This window comes from Planococcus citri, chromosome 2 (assembly GCF_950023065.1).
Source record: "Planococcus citri chromosome 2, ihPlaCitr1.1, whole genome shotgun sequence".
Classification (NCBI taxonomy): Eukaryota; Metazoa; Arthropoda; class Insecta; order Hemiptera; family Pseudococcidae; genus Planococcus; species Planococcus citri.
Window position 1 is genome coordinate 45,218,147 of NC_088678.1, and position 27,854 is coordinate 45,246,000.

The 27,854-nt window shown below is 33.0% G+C and overlaps 3 protein-coding genes across 3 annotated transcripts in view; 2 read left to right on the forward strand and 1 right to left on the reverse strand.

Annotated features, from left to right (window-relative positions):
* LOC135836044 (facilitated trehalose transporter Tret1-like) overlaps positions 1 to 24,268 on the forward strand; it is a 48,646-nt gene extending 24,378 nt beyond the window's left edge. Inside the window, exons 2-4 of the mRNA XM_065350619.1 lie at positions 1,086 to 1,190; positions 18,066 to 18,494; positions 21,804 to 24,268. Of these exons, the coding sequence (XP_065206691.1) occupies positions 1,086 to 1,190; positions 18,066 to 18,494; positions 21,804 to 22,841 (1,572 nt within the window). The 3' untranslated portion in view covers positions 22,842 to 24,268. The remainder of the gene's footprint in view (positions 1 to 1,085; positions 1,191 to 18,065; positions 18,495 to 21,803) is intronic.
* The window catches only part of MED20 (Mediator complex subunit 20), a 57,901-nt gene extending 31,088 nt beyond the window's left edge, over positions 1 to 26,813 (reverse strand). The window contains exons 1-2 of the mRNA XM_065350638.1: positions 26,604 to 26,813; positions 26,233 to 26,378 (exon numbers count right to left, since the gene is read on the reverse strand). Coding sequence (XP_065206710.1) covers positions 26,233 to 26,378; positions 26,604 to 26,617 — 160 coding nt within the window. The 5' untranslated portion in view covers positions 26,618 to 26,813. The remainder of the gene's footprint in view (positions 1 to 26,232; positions 26,379 to 26,603) is intronic.
* A 178-nt stretch (positions 26,814 to 26,991) lies between these two features.
* On the forward strand, positions 26,992 to 27,811 carry LOC135836061 (nuclear receptor 2C2-associated protein). The gene is made up of 3 exons (XM_065350644.1): positions 26,992 to 27,173; positions 27,262 to 27,352; positions 27,472 to 27,811. The coding sequence occupies exons 1-3, from the start codon at positions 27,145 to 27,147 to the stop codon at positions 27,772 to 27,774; spliced, it is 423 nt and encodes a 140-aa protein (XP_065206716.1). The 5' UTR covers positions 26,992 to 27,144; the 3' UTR covers positions 27,775 to 27,811.
* Positions 27,812 to 27,854: the final 43 nt, after the last annotated feature.

The window sequence follows — 27,854 nt, forward strand, 5'->3', positions numbered from 1 at the left end:
AAAAAATAATAATTTTCAATAAAATATTCCATTGTAAATATACCACAAAATCACCAGAAAAGACACGTTCATAAATCGCTTCAGCTGCAAACACCATTTATCAGCCTTTTGAAATACGAAAATCGTTGACACAAAATCAGCCCATCAACTCGAACATTTAATAACGAATAAACATACATACGAGCCATGCAAAGGCGATAATTGAATTTCAAACTGATTCGCTTTTAATTATATAAACGAAACCGCATCCGCACACGCCAAGGTACATACATGCACGAGTATATATAATTTTTCAAGTACACTTCAATCAACCATTTATCTCGTATTTCATGGAAAATCCCATCAAGTGGAACGGAAAAGCTAACTGCAACAGGGTGCGGTGCAGCGGGGTTGGCACTAGGGGAAAAAGCTCGAAACAGATAAATACTCTAGAAGGAAAAATTACGATACCCGAGCGAGCATTTCCGCGCGTATTATCAACAATACACAACTGAATAGAACCCGGAAACACTTAAATACGAAACATATGCGTCCAGTTTTTAATATTACAATAAGTCCGTTGCTTCGCTTTGCCTTGCCTCGCCTTGCCACGTATAGACTTAATGCCAAGTTTCTCCAAAAGTACGACGATTACAGCGAGTATTGTATTCTCGTTGTGTATTAAAAACGGCATTTTGTAAAAGCCGACCACATGTCAAAACGCATTTTGGTCTTAAACTTATTCACCTGTGCGCCGCGCTGCACGTTTAATTGGCACCATTTGTATGGTTTAAATCGCGCTCCTCAGAGACACATAGTCAAAAGTCACTTATAAAAACTACCACGTTTAAAATTTTAATGTACCACATCCGGCTTTTTTTCCCATTACGAGAATACGTCTATCTCTATAATGTAGGTAGGTCTAGGTACATATATTTTGTCTACTTGCCCTCTCGTACACTGATACCATAGTACTGGAAAATGAATCCAGATGCGAGCCAAAGGTAAAATTCGTATAGCATGAAGTAGAATAAAACGCGTATCTTACCCATAGCTATGTATTTCATTATGGTAATTTCTCGACTTTTTTTTTCTCTGTTGTGTAGGTGAGAACTCATGCCATAAGTGGTCTTCAGAGTACCGAACCTAGGGCAACTGTTGTTCACATACAACACACATCTGCATCAGATAGACACAAGTATCTATCTCAGGTAAATCGTTAATTATTTTTACCTTTTATTTTTATTTACTCGCTACCTATCTATGTATGTAATTTAATAAGGTACATTTTTTAAACCAGAAAACAATCTGGTAGGGGTATTACGAAAATTCCTGATACAGTAAAAACTTTAATCTTACATGGTTAGTATCATTTTTTTCTTTTGATGAAACCCAGTACCATGAACAAAATCATGGTGAAATGACCTTAGAAAATCAAGATAAAAATTTCAGATCTTCAAGTCAACTCTGACCCTACCTCAATTTGATAAAAGCTCAAACAAAATTCTATGAAAAAAATGTCAAGAAGAGCAGTTCATGAAGTAAACTCGAAAATTGTTTCTAATTTATTTTAATTTTAACCCTTTTTGCGAAATGGAGGGAGCACTGAAACTGGCATAGGTAGGTACCTATCTTTTAAAGAAACATTTTACACGATGAAAAAAATGTTTCGTTTTTGGTAAATTTCCTTCATTTTTCGTTGAATTTTCATGAGAAAAATGTCTTCTATTTGTTTCCTCAAAAAGGGAAGTGAAGTTGAATCAGCTTGACTCAACCTAACTTTTTTTGGGGATCAGGGGAGGAGAGAAAAAGGGGTTTCTAATTTCAAACGTCAAAGTTAGAAAAGGGTGCATTTGATTCTAGTTTCAAACTAATTCAGTAAAAAAAATTTCATCGCACGGAAAATTTAATTTAGTATGCAATATGCACTTAAATTCTTCGTTAATATCGAAGGCACGAAGTATACGAAATTTCTCCATATTATTGAATACGAAAAGTTTAAGTTGGAAAGCCAATCTTATATATCTACGAATTACTTGGCGTGCTGAGAGAACTTATACAACATACGAACGTAAACTGATGAATGAAATTTAATATAACGATGATGAGATAGAAAACCAACAGGCAAACTTCAAACAAAGATGATGCAAAAATATGTTTTTAATTTTTCGAAATTAAAATTGTTTCCCGACGAATTTCTTTCAAAGTATACAAATATTATACATAGGTATCCAATCCAAGTTAGTTTGTTATTAAAGTAAACACGGTAAAGTTATATTTGAAAACTCTAACACAGCCTTATATACCACGTATCTTTTTATTTAATCGTATAATTAAAAACAGTTCGTATAAATACAGCGAGTTTACTTTAGGTAGGTACTGAAAACGCTCAGATGCGAGGGCGTTCACCGCGCCACTATTTCACAAATAAACATTTGAAGAGTGATATTCCAAAACTCGCTTTGTCCATTTTTATCAAAGTTGGGTTTTCAGTGGTACCTGGTAGATGAAGTATTAACTCACATTCCTACATCATCAACCTACCAAAATGAGGTGTTAAATTCACCTAAATAGCCAATTCACTAAAAATTTTAAAAAAAATAATGTTCCAAAACGTGCTTTGTCCATTTTTATTGAAATTTTTTTCAGCAGTATTTAGTGGATGAAATGTATACCTACACTCCTACATCATAAATCCACCCAAATAAAGTGCTAAACTCGCCTAAAATGCCAATTTACCCGTTTAAAGGGAAACTGTTTTTCCTCTCTCCTGAAAAGTTGTGAAAATGGACAAAGCGAGTTTTGGAATATCACTCTTCATTTGGAAAATACTATTTCCGATTAATATGAAAAAATTTCCAATATGAGTACGTGTCAACGAATAAATTATAGAATATAAAATAAACTCGGAGTTTACTTTTCGTGGGCGTCTGGGCGGAAGTCCATTTACACAAAAAAGTTTATCAACGGGGGCGAAAATTTGCAGATTGGTGAACGGAGACAGTGGACCAGGAAATATAAAATTTTGAGGTAATCGTACACCGAAGAAAAGGTGTAATGTAGTAAGGCAGATATTCAATTTCCTTGTTCGATAAGGAATATAATAATGGAAATCGCCAAGTAAGCTTATCGACTTGTTTCAATGTTTCAGCAAGTTTTGTGCAGCGACAGACAAGGTATGAAAGTTATTCGATAACAATTTTGAGGAAGCAGGCTTTAAACAATACAACTTGATGTGCTTCGAGCATGAGTTGAAAAATAAAGAAAAGTAAAAAAACGTACCTATTATTGAAAATTCTGACCATTGTTTCAATAGTAGCCCATAGATTGACCAAGAGAAGCTGCAGGGATATCCGTGAGTTTGAAAATAATGCAAAAAATAAATCAAAATAGGACAGTTTTTTAAGAGCAGGAATCAAAAAAATTTACAGTTTAGAAGGAATTATTTTCAAAATCGTTGTACATACTTAATGATTTTTCTTCTAAGTAAAAAACACTCCATTTCTATCTCAGGTTTGAAAAAAAATGGTTAGAAATTCGTGTTACATTAGCTTTGAGTTTTGAATAATTTCAATGCCAATAAAAATTTACTTGGTTAAATCTTTTTATAGTCCCTTCAATTCAATTTGCAAGATGGCCAAAATTTTTTCTGACTGATCAGCACACCACGAAAATACGAAAAAAAAAATCTGAAATGACACATTTCTGCCTGAGAAATCAGTCAAATGAGTTCAAAATCAGGCTTGTTAACCGGTTTTTAACCATTAACCGTAACCGCAAATTAACCGGTAAATTAACCGAGAAAAAAATTAACCATAACCAAAAACCTTTTTTTTTTTGAAATATCTTTAACCATAACCGTAACCGTAACCGTTTTCTGAGATCAAAATAAACCGTAACCATAACCTTAACCGGAAAATGTTTAGAAAGAAACCGGTTACAAAATTTTAAAATTCATTTCTTTTTATCTGAGTTTTTTTTCAATGTGATTTGAAATTTTAATCAAAAAAATGATCAGAAGATAAAATATTACCAGTTTTCCAATTTTTTAAACTTCAAAATTTCGAACTCCGAAAGAATTTTTGGAAATTTTCAAATTTTCAACTATAATTTTAACCATTAACCGAAATTTTCAGCTCAACTGGAAAAATTACCACCAAAAACTGTAACCTTAACCTTAACCATTAACCGAAAAAAATGGTCATCAATAACCATAACCTGAACCTTAACCGTAACTTTAAAAAATGAATAACCTTAACCATAACCTTTAACCGAAATTTTGAATTTCTTGTTTAATTTTTAACCGTAACCTTAACCGGAAATATTTTTTTTTCGGTTAACAAGCCTGGTTCAAAATGCCAAACCATCCCTTTTACCAGTCATAACTTGAGACTCTAAAAAGGGGCTCCAATAATCAATATTACGAAGCATCATTCTCTTCAGAGTTCAGATCTACAACAATCTTAAATTTTTACGCATCAAACATTTTAAAACATTGAATAATACTCCCCCTTTTCAGTTTTCGATGTTGAACTTGAACTCGTACAATTAATTATCATTTTTGTCTATCAAAATCATTCGATTTAAATCAATCAACTTCGTATACTCGTATATAGACAAAACGAAGGCATCTGGGCATGTTGATAGAAGAAAGACTTTAATTACAATTGTAGCATTCAGCTTACGCATCGTAACAATTCATTTTATGACTCATTACTTGAGTTAGAATAGTACGGATAATGTTACCCACTTTTATACTCTTTTTTTTTTATTGGTGAAATTTATTAAATTCATTACAAATGCATTAGCCACAAACATCCCTCTCGTTATCCGTTTCTCGGAAAGAACCACGTGCAAGAGGAGCTAGAGAGAGAGTTGGTTTTCGTTTTACACAAAACAAAAACATAAACGATGAAATTTAATTTCCGTTTTTCTAATCAATATATACCAACATTACTACATAATACACAGTGGTACTCTAGATTATCTCTACTGAAATGTAAATACAAACGTAGCTGTAACTTTAGTCTGCATTTTTATCCACATAAAACCAGCAAACCTTGATTCTGATTAAAGTCTTGCCTTCATTAAAAGTTATACGTTTAACCTTTGTACGAGAAAATAAAAAATAAAAAAAAGGTTTTTAACTAGGTTAGGTATATATGTATAGAAGAAAACGGCAACTGCCAAGTTTTTTTTTCAATTTATACGGAATAAAAATAAAAAAAAAAGCTGCTAAAAAGTTCAATCTTTTATTTGAAACCTCGGTACCTATTTCGAGTTCAACTTGGAACGGAAATAAAAAGATCACTTTGGTAAATAAACAAAAGGGCTGGGTAATTTTCGCTTTTGAAAGAGGTGTTTTGGAATTCGTTAATTTTTCATAATTACGCCGACGATGATTTCTCTCGCTCTCTACTCTTTGCATGCGCCGAGGAGGTATTTGTATTATAAATACGTATTCCGCGTACCGATGCCTTTGTGCATAGATATAGTGGTATTTTCTTTTAAAACGTTCAGCATTCTAATAATACCTCGAGTGATGTTTCAGACATAACAGAAATGTACTATTTCAACTTCCCAAAACGATATATCATATTTTTAATGAATTACATGCTCCAAGTGCCAAAATGCTCTGCTAGAGTCGTGTAAAGGATTACGATTTGTTTGTAATAAAATATATATATTGTTCAGTGAGTAAAGATAGATAACCACCATACGATAGCATGAGGCCTGCGAGTATAAATGAACTTGTTTGAAACCAAATAATGCACCTACCTAATCGTTTTTTGAATAGAAGCTTTAGGTTTTTGGAGTGCTGTTTCCAGTCATAATGAAAGATTAATTCCTACAAGCTAATTAAATTGATTTTTTGTAACAATAGCAAACAATAATTATTTTTATAAAAATTTGCCTTTCTATAAAAATCTGCTTGTACCAAATGGAGTAGGTAATTCTCTTGGTCCAGACTGTCTTAAAATATCTGGAATGTTTACAATGAATTGAATTTTCAAAAATTTACCAAAAATTCAAAAATGAATTTTAGCTTTTAAAATTCATTGTTAATACAAAGGAAAAATTCTGAAAAATTATCAAGGTTAGAACACTGAAAAACTTGAACGTGATTTTTTAGTCTTTTTCCAGAATTTGTACAACCTCTCCAAAAAAAAGTTGGAAAAAATTCAGATAGAAAAAACATTTTGGAAATATTACCCCCTCCTCCTCGAGTGGTGCATGGAGACAAGATAAAAATACCCCATAATGCTCGAGTGATGAACAAAATTCCATCCTAATCAGCGACTATCACTTCTGGAATTCCTTCGCAAGATCTTTCAAAAGTTTATTTCTTGTCCCCCTTCTACCATCTTTCTCACATTAATTAATCATAACTGAAATATGAATAAACTTTATAATGATTTAAAATTTTAAAACAGGGACATAAAAATTTTTCAACTTTTTCTTCAGAAATCAACTCGAACTTCGCGATTTAAAAATTCAAATTTTTCAACGGAAATCTTTGAATACCTACACCTCGAACCATCATACCAGATCAATATTGAAAAATTTTAATATTCAACCCAACTAGAAAAGAGTTACAATAAAACCTAATTATTATTTTTTTTAAAATGCGAAATATGTACGACAGTATTTTCACAAATTTCCTTTGTAATTTCATCCGAGCCATTTACATTTGACCTGTTTGGCGTTTAAAATTTTTGGCCATTTCTCAACTGCGACGTTGGTGAAATTTGCATCGCATCGAGCGTTAATTTCACCCCAACTATGGCGAGAGCTTCAGCTAATAACGTTTCATAGTCGCACGAACGTCGAAATTTTTTCAAATTTAGTTAACGAGTAAAAAATTGAACGGTAATTAGTTAACTTGTTTTCGATGCAGCGTTACAAATTAACTAATTAGCAGATTCTCTTCCCGAAGTGACCCTTTTGGTGGGTATAAAAAAAAAGAACAGGCTCGGTGTAATTAATACGTTTTCATGGCGGACGTACTATAACACTACCCTTATTTATCCGCTGGCTTTTTTTTTCGCTCTTCGAATTGAAATGAGAGAGTTTTGGACTTTTTAACTATGAACATACAGAACTAGCGGAAAAAAGGCTAGCCAGTCTACCTAATCGATATTGATTTTCTTTATGGAAAAGTTTAAAATTTGCGACGCTAACGCTCCGTATAACGGCGTTAGTTTTGACGTTTTAATTTTTCTATACAACTCGCGTGTAATTAAAGGCTTTAATTGTACACGAGTTTGTTTTATATTCGAAGTATTCTTATTTGAAAAAAAAAATCGAAAGAAATTTCATTTTACGAAGATATTCATTATACAAGCCACCAAGCAAGTAGAAATTTTAACACAAATGTTTGAGAAAATTTTATCTAATCAATTTTAAAGAACATTAGAAAATATAATAACGCGTGTTTTTATTTTAGCTCTATTATAAAAATTACGATAAAGATTTAATAATTATTATAAGATTAAAAATTTACGAGATACTTTTACGTTGGGGGAAAAAAATCATCGTTTAATCGTTCAAATTATGTATTGTTTTTGCAAGCTAGTTAATCGAATTTCAGTGAAATTCCTTTACCCTTCGAGTCGGTTGCACTCGTACCCATTAAAACATTTACCACACCATTCCCGCGCTTTCTGGCGACCATAATCGGTTGAGTTTTCCGCACGGTCAGCATTTTAATCCCTTCGTATTATTATTTCGTTCCATTATCGCGAAAGATAACGCAGAATACATTTGATCTACAATGCAGTGCATTATTTAGTCAGCTTTCAGTATATATATATCGGCTTTTGAGAGACACAAGTTTCCAAAATGTGTGTGATTTTCTCGTATTAAAGGCGTCATTTGATTTGAAAATTAGTTTCAAACTCAGCACGCTTGTATGGTTTGATATAAAAGGACAATTTAGTTCGAACAAATGTATTTAATCGTTTGTTTCACCATTGACGCGTAATCTTCACCAACCTACACCTATTTCAAAACAAAAAACCACCCCGAAAGTTTTGTTTTCTCGATTTTCGTATTAATTAATAATTTTTACCCTGCCATTTTCATTAATTTTCAACGTATGTTTATAACGTACACACTTATATGTAGGATAAATGTTTGCCATCATTTTAGAAAAATCTAATAAATCATTCGAGCCTGGTTGTGGTTGAAAAATAAGATATCAGCTTTCATTCGGGTTTTCGCAAACAAAATAATCTTCCAAAAATTAAATGGCCAAGCGTTTTTTTTTATTCGTTGTATTTTTTATCCGCACCATCTAACCCAAATTTCAGCGCTTGTTTTTACTCCATTGTAATCTGATCAAAGTGTGAGAAAATTTTTAATTTGAATTTTGGCGCTTTTATTAAATCCATCAAACTAAAATGATGTTTTTTAATGAGATTTTTAATTAGAGTGTCACATGAGACGTGTCTGTTATGTATTCCAAATTCGTGGGCATTGCTCGGTATATTAGGTACCTACTTGAAATAGTAAATGAAAAAGTGTTTGCCAGGATTGAGAATTGAAGTGATATGTCATACTATAATTTTATAATTTTTCGAGATTTTCTTTAAAATGGGGGTGCAGCTAGAGGAGGATTGAGAAGTCAAATCCAAAAAATAAGCGGATAAGTATTCGAATTCAGCATCTTTGAAACTTTAACGAACGGCACGGCACGTCATTTCCAATTTTTTTGCCATATATTTGAGAGAAGAGGCGCGGAAGGAGGATTAATTTTTTAAAAAATGGTGAAAATGATTCATTTTTGAAACTATGAATAAATCCAAGTCGGATAAATCAGAAGTTCGAGGTCAAGAAACATCTCGTGCAAATGTTTACAAATTGTATAAAAATCATATTCAGTCTAAACAAATAACGGATAAACTGATCAACGACCAACATTTTTACACTTGTTTTAAAATTCTTTGAAACCAAAACGAAACGTGACCATTTCGACGACAGCGTCAAGTGTGTTCAGTTCAATACCAAAGGAAAATACACACAAATGTTTGTATATAGAATCGAAATAAAATCTTTCCAGTATATTTCTTGTGCGAAAAAGAACATCGTATATAAGATAAACAAATACACGAATAACACCGTCGGTCGTCGTCGAAATGGTAAAAGGAAAATCGCGAGTAAAAACACATTTCATAAATCCAACACATAAAACACGAAGATGTTCGGAATTATTATTGATGTAAAGAAAAAACCCAACGTAAAAAAATTCCAATTTGGTCATAATACATTTTTGATTCAATTTTGTTATTTCAACAGATTTTTGACGGTTAGGATTTGGCCTTTGTTGCTTTTTATCATGTTTTGATTCCTCGTTGTTTCGAAAGAATTGATTTTTATTGTACGGGATTCGTTTTGTCGTTGTTTCTCGGCGCGGTTTCGTAAGATATGAAAAATTTCTACGGTATCGCAGACGACCGCGACGAAGACTCCCTTAAAGTGAAATTTATTATTACCACGTTGGACGCTCGATATTATTTTTTATCGATTTTTCCAAGAATTTTTAATCCAATTAAATTTGCTTTATGGAGTTTGAAACCGCGTATACGCGTGTTTCAATTAGGTAGACCACACGGACTTTGGAAGAAGAAATTTCGCGTTTTGGTTTTGCAATATAGATACAGGGTGTTCAGTGAGACGTACGTTTGCGAAGAAGTTGAAATGAATTTTTGATCACAAAGGTAGAAAGGGAAGAAATGTGAGCTAAGAGAATTTTCTACTCTATTCTAAAATTTAGGAAATCGTGAAAATTCTTTCCATCGATATTAACCCATACATGTCCGATGATTTTGCGCTACTGGTCTCTAAAATATCAAGTTTTTACGGGAAGGGGAGCTGAAAATTTTAGTACCTCAACTGAAAATCAAGTAGTGTCAGAAGTCTTCCTCTTCCTACTTCAAAAAAAATTTTAAAAATGCAAAAAACAGCCTTTTATTAAACATTTTTAATAATTAATATCTCAAGCAGATTAATTCTTCAAAATTACCTCTCTTTCAAGAAAAAATCAACCCCAGTCCTTCAAACAATGTTGGCTCTTCTATAACTATAACATCTTTCAAAATTAAAAACAAAACAAAATAAACAAATAAATAAAAGAGAATTCGGGGAACATTTTTTAAAAAATTTACAATTTCTGTCCCAGAACTCCACTACGTAAATACCCTCATTTTTGAGAAAAACCCTTAAGACACCCAAGTAGTTTTCTTTCCTTGGCACAAACGCCTCCTTTTCCAATGTTGAAAAAAAAATTTTTTTCAACAATATTCAACTTCAGCTTAAAAAATTTTCCACCTCTTTTTCAGAAAAAAACATCCTTGTTTTCTGAAACAACAATGTTGGCTTGGGCTTCACTGAACGAAAACCTCACTTCATAGTTTCAAAAAATTAGGCAACGTGAAGGAGGTTTTTTCGTGAAAAGGCGAGAACTTAGAGAAAATTTTAAAACAGAAATTGAATTAAACTTTTAAAAAAATGTCCACTGAATTTTCCGGAGGGGGGGGGGGTTCATATTAATATTTCATTGGAGAGTTTGCAGCGTTTTTTTTTTTTTTTTTTTTTTTTGGAATGAGGTTGTAAATTTTAGAAAGAATGCTTACTGACTTCATTTTTACATTTTTTTTTGAGGGGTTTTGTGCAAGAAAATCACTATTCGTCAATCTTTGGAGGACTAAAGGAAGTTTTTCCTTGAAAAATAAATGCTTCAGAAGTATTTTGACGTATGGAATCACTTCATTTTCAGTTGAGCGAGGAAGCTAATTTTTTCAGTTTTTCCCCCATTTTTGGAAAGATTTGACAGGGGAACCATCATTGCTTTGATGGAAGATCGGGGAAAGCTTTTTTTGAAAAAGGTGGTACTTGGAAAAGTTTTATCCCAAATACTGAAAATATTCAATGAAAACTTTTTAAATGTTTTTTCTGGTCAATGGGCTCCCAGCATCATTTTTTTTTGGTCTAGGAGAAAATAAATGAAATAAATAGAGAACTGTTTTCTCATTAAATCCAACATCTTTCGAGGGCAGGAGCATAAAAAAGTGAAACCTCAAAATCAAAAATTAAGTAGGAATTTTTTGAAATTTATTCTCACTTTAAGTCTTTCTTGAAGGGGAAGAAAGGTACACGGAAAATTTCACTTGTAGTGTTTTTACGTAATAAAAATTCTTTTTGTGAATTTTTCTTTCATCTCTTTTATGCGAATACAAAAAAGTCGTTCCTCCTAAAAATTTATGAAATATGAAAATTTGAAGAAAATAATTTTCAAATTCAAATACGAGTATTTGACATTTTTGAAACGGTGAACTTTATGTTGTGAAAATCTGTCAAGTGAAATTACGTCGAGTGATGTATTATGGAAATTTCAATTTTTTGGAGTAGTATTTTCTTTATTTTTCAAAAGAAATTTTATGCTCGATAAGCATTGCGGGAATAGATAAAAGATGATAATGTGTAAGCATTGCATCGCTTTGAAGTCTAAGAAACACAGCTATAGAGCTAATCTCATACTGGTTAAAATCGGGATACCTGTTTATCAATTTTGAATCATCAGATTTAATTTAAATTATTTTTCAACCACGATCCTGAAATTGTTTGATGAATTATCATTTCTCAATCAAGTATTCATTCGCAAGATATTTGACCTCTACTTTGAAACACTTTCCACCGCATTGGCTGTAAAAAATTTGTATTTTTTCGGCCGAGAAATTCCAGACGTTCGTTTGCTGGGAAATTGAAGGAAATACACGAATTCTCTAAATTTCGCGTAAGTATAAAAAGCATTATTTGCAAGTTTCAAAAGTGTACGAATATTTTAGTAGATAAATATTTCTCTCATCTTATCCATTACGGTTTTTAAAGAAAATCGCGCGTACTTGAATAAAACTTTCTACTTGAAGTAAAACAGAACAAAGAAGAAGTTGATAAATTTCGAATTTCACAGCTCCTTTAATTTGTAATCCGCGTAAATTTATACTTTTAAATATTCCGACGGCGTTGTATTATTATTTTATACGTTTAAACAAAATCTAACGAAATTTTTTTAGTCGAATTTCCATCATTATTTATGAAGGTAGGTATCTCTTCCTACATCGTATACGTATTACGTACAGTGAGACTGAGAATATAATTGAAAAGGAAATCCAAAACTGCTCGTGCTTGTAGCGTATTCTTTAAAAATTCCTAATGCAATATTGTTAGTTACAAAGATTCGAGTAAGTATAAGATATGATTTGTACGATGCGCGGAGAGGATGAGGAAAGGGGACCGGGATGGGGGGGGGTGTGGGGAAGGAAAAGTGGAATATAAGTTTTCCGTATCGATGAAACTCGCTTTTTTCTTTCGTATATAGGTATTCAACGAAAAGAGCGGATACGAATTATTTTAGCAAAATTGCACGACTATAGTAAATAGTAACTCTTTATATACGCTATATAGCTGTAAGCCCCCTTCTTTTTTACGAATAAAAGAAGACGAGTAGAAAAAAAATAAAGAGGAAAAGAAATTACGTATTATTATAGAAGATTGCATAATAAAGGCAGTTCGCCGTAAGTAATTACATTCCAGAAGATTTCACGCAAACTACATATAATAACGACTTTGGCTGAACACAAAATTGAACTTACAAACCGGCAAATGTTCTCTGTTGGTGTACAGAAATGCCTGGTGTACGTACATTTGAAGCGCAAATGCTGGCGAATTAAAATATTCCAACGACGAATAGGAGGTACCTAGAGTGAGCTAGAACGACGTACGAATATGGGATATTTTTTCGAATTTCAAGCAATCAATTGGAACTTTCACCGTTGCGCGATGGTTAGAAACCATTAGGCATTGTTTCGCGAGAGCATGTTGCTACCTTTGGGAAAATTTATGTTGTACGATTTTGGTTTTTGAGAGGACGAAAGGACAAGCAGGCAGGCAGACGGCGCACACGAATTTCATGTCAAAAGTACTCGTACCTATTACTACCACTACCACTACTACTACTACTACGAGACACGAGTACCAACTTAATTGGAAATATGTACGAACGATATAGCGCGGCGACTTAATTTATGACACTGGTATCGGTTTTCAAAGTATATTACCTCCCTGGCGTTTAGTATAGTTTCGGTGTATACTGTACGAGATATATCTAGGTATACATTCATTATACATTATCGAACGTCGTTCGAATACTGTTATTGTAAAAATATATAGACAGCAGAGTAGGTATTCTGAGTGAGGTGTTATTTGTTAGGTATAGATAGATACCTACTCGCGTTATCGAACGAACACGCGAGACTCGGAGAGTTTAAGATGTTAAAATTCAAGACCATTGGACCAGAGAGACGGCCGCTGATAATTTAAACCCCTGTAAAGACCTCCTGCGAACCTATAATTTAAAAATGTTCTACATTTAAACAAGTTGTTAATCTTATTTAGGTATATTTATACCTACTGATGAAGAACGAGCAAAAATGATATACTATCTCGAGGCCAGGCCTCGACTTGCAAGTAATTTCTAACTCGGAAAAATACTCTCGTTGGTAATAAAGAGTCGTTTACAATGCCACGAAAATCATTTACAACTTTAATAAATTTCTAGCGATAAATTTACTCTCGAGAATAAGTTCACACGCATGCTCTGGGGGTACTATTTTCTCATATACTCGTATACGTAGGTAATACTTACGAGTACCACACATTGATAAAATCTCGGCAAATCTTACGTTATTTACAAAGCGTTTCTTTGTAACGCTCGAATGACGTAAATCTGGAGACATTATTTCACTCGAAGAACCGCAAAAAACATTCCCGAATATGCGAATCAAATAAGTATAAAATGTTGAAGGGAGTAAAGAAAGAAAGAAAGACAGAGAGAGCGAGGCAAAAAAAGAAAAAAGAAAACAGTCGATAAACGTAAGTATATAGCGGAGGAGAAAGCGTATAAAAAGTTACATAAAATCCATTTTACATTCAAAATACCAAAACGCGAATTCATCCTCAGACCTTGAGCAAGGATTAGAGGTTACATGACCGAAAATATTTCTTTTAAAAACCTTTTCCATTTTGTATCTCTTATAAACAATTTAGCAGATTTTTCCAATATATCATTCGTATCTTGATGACTTCATATTTAACGAAGAAATTTCGCCTTGTCTGTGTAGCAAATTCATCTTCGGGATTAGATTTTCAAAAGGTTAGAAAAATATCGAGGCAATTTTCTATCGTAAATGACGCCTTTCTTGCCGCTTAAGGTGTAGGTATCTGCAAAAATGATGCAAAAAAATTGAAATGAGGGATGTTCATTTTTTTCGCTTGAAAAACACCTCGAATGGTTTTAGTGTTTTTTCTTCTTCTTGTTACTTTTTTTTCTTTCAACTTCATTTTTGGTTCGAAGTTACGTAGACGTCTCGTGGAATTTCACAAAAACTACAAAATCCAAAAATAAACGCTAGTGGCTCTGATAGGGCTGGAAATTGGCAACATTTGATTTAGAAGGTCAGAACTGTGGTATAAACTAGATTTAGGTTCTCTTCTGATCCAATATTATATATTTTAAAAGCTGAAAAAATATTCAAAATTCGAGTATTTTAGGACGTTTTTCAATTTTATTGAGTCTTGGCTCGAAATGAATTTTCTAAATTTGAACCAGACAAGTCAATAATTTTCAAGGTCGAATTAAATTCAACCGAGGAGTAAAAAAATGTGGTCAATTTAGATTTTGAAAAAAACTGATTTTTTGTTGTAAAAATGGCCTTTAAAATAGAGGAGGGGAGAGAAATGAGCCGAGACCAAATCTGAGGCAAAAGGAAGAAAATTTCAACATTAATAAGTATTTAGAATGCGAAAATTTTTGATTATGTCATCATGATGATCGATTTTCATCGAATTCAAGTTGTTGCAAAACACTAATTTTTCGGTTTTTGCTTGATTTTTTCAAGAAAAGAGTGACTTTTCAACTCCCAAGTTGCGTACCTATCTCTTTATTTTTTTCTATTACGCCTCGATATGTGTTTGTGAGATGTTGTGTGATATATTTCCAGTCATTACTTTCATGAAATTCTAATTCATTACAAAATTAGAATCTAACGGTTTTTTTTTGGAAAAATCACTACTTTTTTCACTGTTTTTTTTTCAACCAAATTTTCAGAAAGCTATCCACTCGACTTCCCCCCCCCCTCCCCTACAAAACACAAAAAAAATAACAAAGTCAAATTTTTCACAGGAAAATTGTAAAAAAATTGAAATTGGAAGAAAATTTGTATACAAACAAAGTATTTTTTAATTTCAAACAAAATTATTTTTAAAAAACAATACCTACAAATCGCACCTCGGGAGTAATAAGGTTACATCTTAAAAAAATCGATTTTGACATTTTTGGGGTTTGTATCACTCCCCCCCTCAACCAAAAATAACACTTCGAGTTGGGTACATTATGTAGATCTGGTAAAAAACGCAAATAACCTAACTCAAAATCCCAACAACATTGCAAGTTGTTTGGAATTATAAGGGTAAGTACATCTCAAAAAACTCCACCTTTTTTGAGCAAATTTCATACATACTTACAAAGTGTTAACAAACAGTTCTGATTGTTTTGAATGTTTGTCAGATAGAAATAAACACAAGAAGTGCATTTTTCATTGGTTTGCACCAAATGGAAAAAATTTTTAAATTGATCACTTTTCAGAAAAATGAATTTGCATATATAATGAAATTTTAGTTTTTTGAGAATTACTCAAAAACTAAGCACTCTAGAAAAAAACTAACGACATTATGTCGATTAGAAATTTAATTCTCTACAACTTTGTAAACATGAAATTTTGTTTGGACGCTTCCTTCGCCTCCGCATCAACTTTAATGAAAGGTCATAACTCAAAATGTTTTCCAAACATTGAAATATTTCCTGTTTAGGATTTTATTTTTCAAAGTATTCTTATGCTAAATGAAGATAAGATACCCAATCTTTAAAATGAGATGCTATTCATTCCTCACAATCAATTATAAGTTGATGAAAATAATGTATCAAATTTAAAAAAAAAAAAGAAAATCGCTCTCCTGTAAAATTTCACTTTTTTGAGATGTAATCTTATTACTCCCAAGGTGCGAAATGAACGCATTACATATACGTTATAAAACAGGGTGTCTAACAAAATTTCAAAATAAGAAAGCAGGACTTTAGCAGGACATTTTTTAAAACACTTGAGATTTTACAACAAAGGGGAACCGGGGGGGGGGGCGAGGCAACATTTTACATTGGGATTTTTCGCTTTTCCAATGTCTTCAAACATCCCAAGATTTTTTGCGGATGTCAAAAATATAATTTTATCATTTCAATTTTTGGTTTTATTTTCACCTTTAAATTGAGCGAATAAAAGTACAATTTTTCCTAATATTTATACAACGTATAAAAATTTTTACTTCTCCTTCAAGTCTGGAATTTTTCAATAACGGAAAAGAGAAACAAACTGACGCTGGCAAAGCAATTTTTGAGAGGAATACAAAAGGCTATTTTTTGTATGATGAGTTAATTATAGGAAGTTTATTACTTTGCTTCAAAATTTTAAGATTCAAACCATGATTTTCTTTTAAAAACTTCAAAATTTAAAAAAAAGCAAACGAGCACGAGCGAAGCGAGGTCAAAAGATTTCAAAAATTCATGTTTTAAGAAGTAAAAAAAAAGAGTTTCTTCATGCAGACAGGAGTTTATTTTTCTGAGTAAAACTTTGAATATTTCTTGAATTTGAACAATACGTTTTTCATTTGGAAAAAGAGCAAATAGCCCGAGCGGCGAAGCGAGGTCAAAAGCTCTCAAAAATGTGTAATTCAAGTTCTAAAAAAGTCGACAAATTACGGAAAGAAGATCGAGAAAGAGGAACGTATTTGAATTTTTGCATTTTTTCACTACCTTTTTAACAAAATTCACTACTTTCACTACTTGTTACCTGTTCACAGCTCAGAAAAATCCCAAGTTTTTCTTTCACTTCACGAATGAGAAAAAATAATCAAGAATTACAAACTCGTATTGCGCTTCGTATAATTAATAGCTATACTAAATTGAAAGATATGTACCATAACCCTCAAAAATAATTCATTATCAATTATCTTCATCCATTCTTAAAGCATGCTTCGGATTTTAAAACCATCAACTTGCACAGCCTTCCAACCAAAACTGACATCTTATCAATTCATTTTATGAACGCTCTTAACTAACTTGAAAAGGTTGAAAATGAAACTTGACGAAAATAAACAAACTCAAAGAACAAACGTAAACATAGGCGGTGAAAAAGTAAGACAGTAAAGCCTCTAGGTTCGACACTCGACACACCTTAGCTAAGGTAGCAGGCTACGTATATAGTATTGTAATTATAATAATCTAATCATAAACGCCTTCCATTAAGCACATTCTCACCGCCATGCATAATAATTTTAATCCTTTCTATAAAGTCAGATATACCTACATTTGATTCGTACAATACTGCCAAATGAACCGCCGCTGACGCGTTAAATGAGTCTAAAATATATCAACCATCGATGATAAACGACAGACGAGATCTACGTAAAACAGGTACCTAGAAAAATGAAGGAAAAGGTACAGCAGCGTGTTTCTTTTTCTCACTCTTTCGCTTCTTTTTTTTCCACGGAGCACTTTCATTTAGAAAATATAATTCGTGTCTTTGACGCGATACGATACGATAACGTACCATACGCCGTCACGTTGAAAAGCCAAGTTTTTGCAACTTTATTTCATCTGTCGACAGAAACTACCGGCACATTTGTAATAATATTACCGTCATTGAAAATCGATTACTCGTTTCTTTTCACCAATTTTCGCGCAATCCTTACACAGAATCTAAATTGAAATTTTAACAATAAAAAGCCAATTTATTGGAAATTCCAATACGCGCACGATGCAAAAATATCACTCAAATATACTCGCGTTCTTTCGCCAAAGGCATCAGCGTGCTAAAACCCTCCTTTAAAAATGAAACCTACGATATGTGTTGTTTGAACGTGTGACTGTGCGCGTGATTTTCCACACTGACCGATGGTTTTTCATATTAATTTTACAGATTCTAGCTACTTTGGCAGTATCATTGGGACCTTTCGCAGCGGGCTTGGGAAAAGGATACAGTTCGCCGGCTGTAGCCTCGCTTCAGGACCAGTTACCAGTATCGTCGACCACTTCGTCGTTACCTCAGACTTACAAAATGACATCGTCGAATTTCAGCGCAGCTCACGATACGATGAATGTGAAAATTTTCACGGTGACAGATCAAGAAGCTTCGTGGGTAGCCAGCTTATCGCTACTTGGCGCTTTGTTCGGAGCCATTTTCGGTGGTCTGGCTATGAAATTCGGTCGACGAAACGTTTTGTTGGCCACCGCTGTACCTTTTTCTGTATCTTGGATATTGACCGTTTTCGCTGTGAATGTACAAATGATGTACGCTACCAGTTTCATAGCTGGATTTTGCTGCGCCATTATCCTCACTGTTTCGCAGGTTTGTTGAGAGCTCGTATTGTTTTTTTTTTCAATCACTCAACCCCCCCCCCTCCACACCCACTGAATTTTTCACATATCTTTTTGAGCCGAGCAATTTTTCCTTTTCCTAAAACAGGTTGGGTAGGAGATAGAGCTTAAAAACTACGATTTTTTCAAAAATGTTCCCTCTTTGAGGACCCATAATCTTCCCTTCAGCGGCACATCCACAGCTAGAATTTTTTCTGAGACGTGATTTTCAACTAAAAATGAAGATCTTGGCGCACCCTGTCTGATAAGTGTTCGACTTTCTTAAATTAATACAAACGAATACTTCAAGTAGTAATTTTCTAATTGAAATTCCAAAAAATTCAACGTTCTTATTCGAAAAATAATTTCATTTCACTAAAAACCTAATTTCTAATCGAAGCCAGCTAAATTGTAAGATAATTTCTTCAAAGGATCAGTTAACAACTTGAGCAGCCAGAGAAACGCCCTGAATTCAAAATGTTGATTGGCTTAAATTTTGCTAAAGCTACTTTTTCACGAGCAGAAGAGCCTTTCCAAAAAGAAAAAAAAACTCATCTTAACCAAAAGAAAGAAGAAACTAACAAGAAAGAAAATAGAAGAGATTACGTAAAAATAAAGCTCGTAATGTAAATTTTATTTTACTTTCTTTGGTGGTTGAAAAATAACGAAACATTTTTCTGAAGAAGGAAATTTCAAAATAAAACCGACAAATTTTTCTAATTGATGTCAGCCATTTTTGTTAAACTGCAAGCGACACTAGTCCTCTTCTTGGTATAACGATACTTTCACGATATTTCATAACTTTGAATGTAAATTCAAGTCGACGCTGATTTTATATTCGTGTCACAGCTTTAGTTTAAAGTTTTGTTGGTGGATGTTCTTTTTTTTTTTTGTGTGTGTGTAAAAAATTTCTTTCGCATCATACACTCGATATCAGTCGTCGTTGTGTAACTAGAACACTTATACACTAACTGTGCTACCTAGTTTGGCCTTTTCTAAAAACTAACGCATCTGAACTGCTGTATAGTTATACACGTAAAAAAATCAAACAAAATGCGAATACGATATTATAGATAGTACAAGATACTGATTTTGAAACAGATACGATTTTGATTTTGGTCGGTTGCGGTTTCGTGTTTTAAATTATGCTATAATGAAGCGCTATACGAAAGTATATTACAAACTCCGTATAATATTTTGACGTGATGTTTGAAAATCATTTCAAAAGATTGTGTATTAATTTCCCGCGCCTAAAATAATCTATCCTTACGAAGCTGTCTTACACGTATACGAAGATTAATGAATCATATATACAGAAATCGTGTTCTTTTAGAAAACCATTTACGTGCAGCTGGTGATTCTTTCATCTAAATACATTCAAGACATTCGAGAGTACAGTATGTATATTTAAATTGTACGAAATGAACTCGTATTACGTTGTTTATTTTGGAAAATAATCCAAAAACTGAGCAACTTTTGTTTTTTTTTTTAATTTTTTGTTTGTTGCAAATTACTACAGGTAGGTACATTTTGATGTTGGGTAACAAAAAACAAAAATGCCATAAACCACACATGAAGAGAAAATCGTAAAAATCACATGAGCCTGGTTAAAATTAAGAAAGGTTTTCAAATCAGCTTTCAAAGTAAAAAATTCAGGGTCCTACAAGGTTTTGATTTTTTTTTAAATGATCCAAAAATTACGTAAACAGGAAGAAACAAGTAAATCGCCAGATATTATCACAGAAAATGTATTACTGGTCACTTTTCGGTCCATTTTCGAAACGAGAAGAAAAAATTGTACTTTTCGAAATTGAAATATTTACCACGTTTTTTGAAAAATGAAGACACTAGACACCAAAAAATATTATCCCCCCCCCCCACTCGCGTCAAAATCGGCGCTCTAAATGTTATTTACACATTATAATTTTACTGTAACTAGAAAATGTGAGGTTGAATTTTAAAATTTCCAATTTTTTGTAAACATCATCATAGTTTACCCCCAGCTCCATTAAAAGAGGGGAAAGTTTTGTAGGTTTTCATAATGTAATATCTCCTAATGCTCACCTTTGAGAAAAGTTTAATTTACAAAACTACGGTTTTATTAAAAATACTATTTTTTAAAATAGAAAATAATAATCGTTAAAATACGAGTAGCTTTAAAAGGTATAACATCAAAACTGAAATTCATTTTTTGATTTTTGGCGAATTTTTGAAAAATCAAATTAGCTTCGAGTTTAGGTAGGTACCTATTTCTTATGAAGGAAACTTAAATTTTTATCAAATTGACAAATAAGGCTGAAATTTAGGTTGTATACTATTTTCGACTTCTCGAGTCGATTAGTGATGATTTTAAGCCATTCTGGAGTCGCCAGCGAATTTTCGGATTTTTCAGTTTTCGAAAAAACGCTGTAAGTAAGCACATACATAGGGTGAAAATGGAATTCAGCACGTATTACCTCGGATTTACCATCTATGAAACTCTTTCGATCGATTTTAAGCACATATTTTCAAAATCTTTTGAGTCGGTTCAAATTCAAAATTTTTTCCAACAATTATTTTTTTTTAATAAAAAAAAATATAAAAAATTTTGGATTTCAAATAACACTAAAAAAACTTTGGAAATATGAGCCCAAATCGATGAAAAGAACCACAAAGATAGTAAATACAAGTTTATAGGTGTTACATTTCATTTTATCCTAGGTACTTATAAAATTTTTTCGATAATAGGAAAATCTAAAAATTCATTGAAAACTTCAGAAGGGCTTGGAACCATCACCAATCGACTCGGAAGATCTAAAATAGAGCACAAATCAAATTCCAGCTTTTCATGTCAATTTGATCAAAAAATTTTTATGAGAAATAAGCCAAATTAAATTTTTAAAAATTCGCCCATAATCAAAAAATGAATTTATAGCTGCTGAAATTTTCACTCGTGGTGTCCCTTTTATTTGGTTCAAAATTTTTCGTGCAGATTTAGCTGGTTTTGAGGAAATGGGAAAAAATGAAAATGACAGAACGTGACGTTGGAGGAAAAAAAAAATCATCGAAATTTTAAAATACCATTCACTCTCGTGGCCAAAAACTCGTTAAAAATTGATGTTTCATCAGTTTCAGTGGCCATAATAGTTCCTTTCGGTGTCACAGATAGGCAACATATGTAATCATCACACGTTCATTGTGAGCCCATCTGTTATCCAAATATTGCAGCTGGAATTCACCAATCTGTCATTTTCCATCTGAAACTCTCAATCGAGAGAATTCGATCATTACTTTTATTGAATTTCTACTGTCGTTTTTTCAGGTATACATCAGTGAAATATCAGATCCTAGTATACGAGGATGTTTAAGCGCGGTTCTAAAAATTTTCGGCCAAGTAGGCGTATTGATTAGCTTCATCATGGGGGCATACTTGAACTGGCGTCAACTAGCCATGGCCATAAGTGTCGCCCCTATAGCTCTATTTTTCACTATTCTGTACTTGCCGGAAACTCCAAGCTACCTGGTGCTAACTGGACGAATCGAGGAAGCTGCCAAATCATTGCAATGGCTCAAAGGAGGCACTTACTACGAAATACAAAAGGAACTGGCCACCATCAAGAACAACGTGATGAAAAGTCGTCTATCGTCGTGTCGTCGAAGACCCGGGCAGTACGGTAATCTGGGCGACATTGTCGATAAACTTTGGCATCCGATAGCCATAACTTGCGGTCTGATGTTTTTCCAACGATTCTCCGGCGCTAATTCGTTCAACTTTTACGCCGTGTCCATATTTCGACAAACTTTCGGCGACATGAATCCTCACGGCGGTGCGATAGCCGTCAGCTTCGTCCAGTTACTCGCCTCGTTGCTGTCGGGTTTGCTAATCGATAGCATCGGTAGGTTACCTTTGCTGATCACTAGCAGTATGTTTATGTCGATCGCTTTAGCAGCTTTTGGATCTTACGCGTATTTCGAAGAAGTCAACGAATCGCTCAGAAGGTACCATACACATACGCAGGATTCGTCCATCCAATACGACTGGATACCTTTACTTTGCGTGTTGATTTTCACAATAGCTTTCTCTTTGGGTATAAGTCCCATATCGTGGTTACTCGTAGGCGAATTATTCCCCCTAGAATATCGTGGTTTGGGCAGCGCCCTGGCTATGTCTTTCAGCTACGGATGTGCCTTCGTCGGAGTCAAAACGTTTATCGATTTCAAAGAAGCTCTCGGGTTGCACGGAGCGTTTTGGCTTTACTCGGCGGTCGCTGTAGCTGGACTCTGCTTCGTCGTCTGTTTCGTTCCGGAGACCAAAGGCAGAGATTTGCAAGAAATGGACCATAATTTTCTAAGATCGTGATATCTAGTGAGCATTAACACCATCGTCGCCACCGCTGCCAGTGCCACCTCCTCCTCATCCGATATGCTGAAAGTCGAAGCTGTCAAATTGTCGATTATTTCTCGAACTTCTTGCTGAGCACTAGCTTGGTAGGTACCTATCGCCATTCACAATGGCCTCGAAGAGAAGAGGATAACATATCGCGAAGAAATATCGAAATATATATACAAACGACATATCTGTTATATCAAATTCAGACGTGTTACATATGAAAGAATGTCAATTTTAAACAATCAGTAATGTTTTATTATTATTTTCGGCTGCATCGATAAGCGTGTATCGTAAATTCACTGCCCCAATGCTCGAAATTAGCTCGTACAATTATAAATTTTCGAAATTTAGAAAATAATAATACTCGTAATTAGGTCGAATATTTTTCGCCATCCTAAACACCAGTACAATATAGGTTGACATCAAACCTCTTTTTTTCGTTTATTTTTTTTGACATTTTACATGCTTCGTTGACAATAATTTTATAACCATTATTTTTTTTCTCTTTTTGTTTTTTATATAATAAAATAAAACCATTATTTTTAGTTCTAAAAAAGTCTTCCAGTTTCCTAAAAAAATTCTTTTACTTTACCGCAGCGATATTTTCAATCACTCGTGCCTTGCCTAAGATTCGAAATAAGTATCGCAAAAAAAATTCTTAGATGAAAAAAAATTAAAGATCTTTGATTAGAAATTGGTGTACTATAAATATTAAATTTTAGAAGACTGAAAAAAAAATGTAGAAAGTTGAAAACTTTTAACCCTTTTCTAAAAGATATTGCTACGTATAAACTTCTTTTTAATTTTAATACTTTTTCGTATTAGTACAAATTTTATTTTAAGGTTGATTTTTTTTACTGATTTTTATAGAAGCTTATATTTTTTTATACTTTTTTCTTAATTAGTGCATTCTTGACATTTATCACTGATAATGTTTCTTGTATAAGGATTACCTAAGGATGACAAGGTCGCGTATATCTGTATGTGGAAATACCTATTGATTTAAAAGCTCTTATACCGAGTGATTACCTATTAACATTTTTCTTCTCAACACTTGATCTACCCCGCTGTTATCCAAATCCTATATGTACGTATACGTAATACGTATTCTCTCTGTTAACCATTCTAACGTTAATTTCGCTATTATACGATTTCTCTGTCTCTCTATCTCTTTCCCCCTCTCGATAGCAAATGTACGTCTTATAATAAATGTACTATTTTATTAGTATTCCGCTGTACCTATTCCGTAAAACATGATTTTCTTTGTTACCTAACAATTTGTTGACAATATTGACAATACGCTTTATCGAGTGAATATTATAAGTTCAAAGCTGATTAAATATCTCTGTTAATGTCGGAAAATTTAAAAGAAAAATATTAAATGTATTTTTCAGGTTGTTTGTACATTTTTTACTCAACTTTTTTTTTGGAAAAAATGAATGGAGTTGAAATTTTCCACTTTTTTTCCAAATATCTCAAAAACAAGGCCTTACAAAAATGAACTTATCGATCGTTCTCTACAGGTGAGAAATTTTGTACTCAACAATTTTGCTGCAGTTCGTTTTCAGTGTTTTGTAATAAAAAACTGAAAGAAATTCCAAGTTTTTCTTCACAAAAAATTAATTTGGGAAAAAGCTTAAGGGTCTCCCACAAAAAAAAATGGGAAATCCCGTCAACTCTGTAGTTAGGTAAATTTAAAAATCAAATAGGCATGAGGATCTCATTTCAGTTGACGACTATCATTTTTGAACACATCTTTCTGATTCTACGAGTAAAAGAAAAACTCAAAAAACCAAACCCGTTGTTATGAAACGAACACAAAGAATTATTTTTCCATAGGATTAGCAACAACTTTAAACGGCATCTTAGGCCTAGATAATACCTATTTCATATCAGAAAATCACCTCATTCGTAACAAGCAAAACGTGTTTTTTTTTGTTTTTTTTTTTTAAGCTCGCCCCTCTAATTCCTGATTAAATATTTATGGTTCAAACATTTCTAGATTCCCTTCGCCACCCTTATAGGAAATTATTAACTTTTCTTCCAAGTTAACAAGTCGTAGGCGTAATCGTAATCTTCAGTTTTGTAAGTAAGGATTATGTATTTTGAGATAAGAAAATTATAACCATTTTCAGCAACCAAACTTGAAAAGTTTATTTTCACGAAACTTTTTCACGATAAGGAAGAAAATATACCATTTTTTCAGCGTTTCATTCTCATTTCATCAATTTATCAACATAGCAGAAGAGAATTTTATTTTAGAAACGAACGCGTTGAATTTGAAGACGTTAAATGAAAATCAAATGGAAAATTCGAGGGAAAAAAATGAATTCGATAACATTAACATGATTGATAAAGTAAGTAACCTATAAATTCGGCGAAAAAAACGTACCTTCGCATTGAGTAACAGATATTTATACGAAAAGTAAGAGAGAAAAATGCATGTTTTTTTCCTTCTCTTTGAAGCAATAACGATAAAAGATTACAAGGGACAAATTTCCAATAAATGCATATACTAAATACAGGTTGGTGAACTATTCAAGGTTAAATTACACTTTCCTGACCTAGTTTCTACTTTAAACAGTTTTTTTTTCTTTTTTTTTTGGCTCGAAATTTAGCTTGCAATTTAGAAGGCTGGTTGTTTCTTATACATTCGTCGAGTGGGCGGAAAAACTATGACCTGGCTTTTCTCTTTTTACCCACTTCTTTAGATTTTCCACGTTGCATGCCGCGAAGCTTGGGGATGGAAATAGTGTTCTCGACGTACTCACTCTCTCATTTCACGAGCTGATGTGCATACTGCTTTTGCACGCCAAACTGACGTTGAATTACGATGTTTGTACGTAATGTATTGATTGAGAAAATATACATACATAAATTTCGATTCTAATGCAATGCAATTGATAAAAGCGCAAAGCTTGGTAATTTATTGATATTCGATTCGAACTGTTAATTTGACTAGAGAATTAATTACATCGTCGCCTTGTATCCGTTCATTTTTTTTTTTTCAAATGTTTTCATGTGTCAATTATTTTACATTTCAAAAAGCAGAAATTAAAAAATGTATGTACGGGGATGTTTTCCAGCATTGTTCAGTATTATTCATCATTCTTTTTTAAAACGAATAATTGATGCAGACTCCCAAGTTGTAGCCTTTTTTTTTTACACCTGCCGAATTTTTTTTTGCCATTTTCATTTTCTTTTTATGTACCTACCTATTTTTTCATACATTTTTCTATTTTCTTCTGTTCTACTTATTCGACAAAAATCCCTCCTAAGTAACGTTAAAAAATCAATATTGTTCCAGTTGCATTATATACTTCACAATCAAGTCATAAAATAGGAATATTAATTTACTAACCTCCCATTTGAGGCGAAGATGCCACATGAGTTTCACAATCAACAATGAATTGTCCAGTTTGCTTGGCTCCTAAAGCTGTAATCCGTTTGGATAGTAACTCGATGGTTTGAGGACCCGTCTTATCTTTCACCGGATATTGCTGCAATCTAAAAGTATATAAAGTTTAGTTGACTGAAGCTTTGAAAGAAAGGTATTTTAAAATCAAGCATAATGCGGGTAAGAAATCGCCAGCCAATCGGAATATGATGCGCTTTCGATGATGAAAGCTCTCAGGCTGAACTCATCAAAATTTAAAACAAAAAGCCAAACTTATTCAGGAAACGATACTGTTTAAATATAATATTGAATATTGTAAATTTAACACAGCTTACATTGTTACTCCCATTTCGAAGCTTACAGGACAGAAGAAAAGTTCTAAAACAATGTTCGGACACACAACGAATCGAACAACCACCAGAATTTTCCGCGCGCACACAAAATGGGTTTTCCGATTACTCAAACGCGAAAAACTCCAAAATTTTGGAACTACCGGCTAAAAAATTTATCAACACTATTTTCTTATCATTTACTCATATACCGTTTTTTAGTTTTTTCATGTCGACGTGTGTGGTGAGCGGATATCGACTCGATACAGAGCAACTTTACGTGTTTTTGATTGGTTAATTACTACGAAAAGATTAGTTTTATTTTCTTAACGAAGAGTGCGTTTTGGTTTCATTTTGAATTTTATTTTTATCAAAAAATTTGCGCCGGTTGAATGTTGATAAGAAAGTTTCCAATTTTAATTTTAGTTCGTTTTTACCCTCTTTACTGCTAACGAGAACAACAGCTATAATATATGAATAAAAAATATAGAACATGAATGATAATTTATGTGAATGACGTTCATCAGAAGGTTTGAGTTTGATTTTGATGGCTATTTCAGTTCCGTTCAAATGCAGGTTAGTACTTTTTTCAACATACAAGTAATCTTCGAAAAATATCTTCTGCACTTTCTCACTTTTTTTCTACGTGTATTGATTGTTTCAGAGTGAGTTCCACTTTGAATGACGATGTTCAAAACTTCGGCAAGAACTACATGTTTGACGAGAATGAAGAAACATGTTGGAATTCAGCAGAGGTAGGTACTAGGTACTTGGGTAGTTATAGATCTGGAACAAATTTTAATACGTAATTTTGCGACTAACAAACGTCTAAGCTCAATCTAATACGAATATTTATTCTTTATTTTTTTATTAGGGCTCTCCTCAATGGATAGAAATACTGTTTAAGGAAAATCAACAGGTATCAGAATTTCAATTCCAATTTCAAGGAGGGTTCGTTGGTCAAGACGTCGAATTTAGGTTTTTTAAGGAAATACCGAGTAAAAGTACAAGTCCTGATATCATATTGAACGAATTTTATCCAGAAGATGTGAATAGTGTCCAAACGTACAATTTAAATGCGCCCGCTGATGCGCGATCAATTCGTATTCTTTTCAATTCTAGTACAGATACATACGGTCGTGTGATAATTTATAAACTCTCTATTTCAACGAAATGAAGTATACTTTTAAAAAAAGAAATTGAGAAGTTTTTAATTCGTGATATAAAATTAATCTAGAATAATTTTCGCAATCATCT

Bases quoted from the DNA above. Each gene is read 5' to 3' on its own strand.
- LOC135836061 (XM_065350644.1), top strand. From the start codon at position 27,145: ATGGCTATTTCAGTTCCGTTCAAATGCAG. The intron at 27,174-27,261 runs GTTAGTACTTTT...TGATTGTTTCAG, and splicing joins TCAGTTCCGTTCAAATGCAG to AGTGAGTTCCACTTTGAATG. The intron at 27,353-27,471 runs GTAGGTACTAGG...TTTTTTTATTAG, and splicing joins CATGTTGGAATTCAGCAGAG to GGCTCTCCTCAATGGATAGA.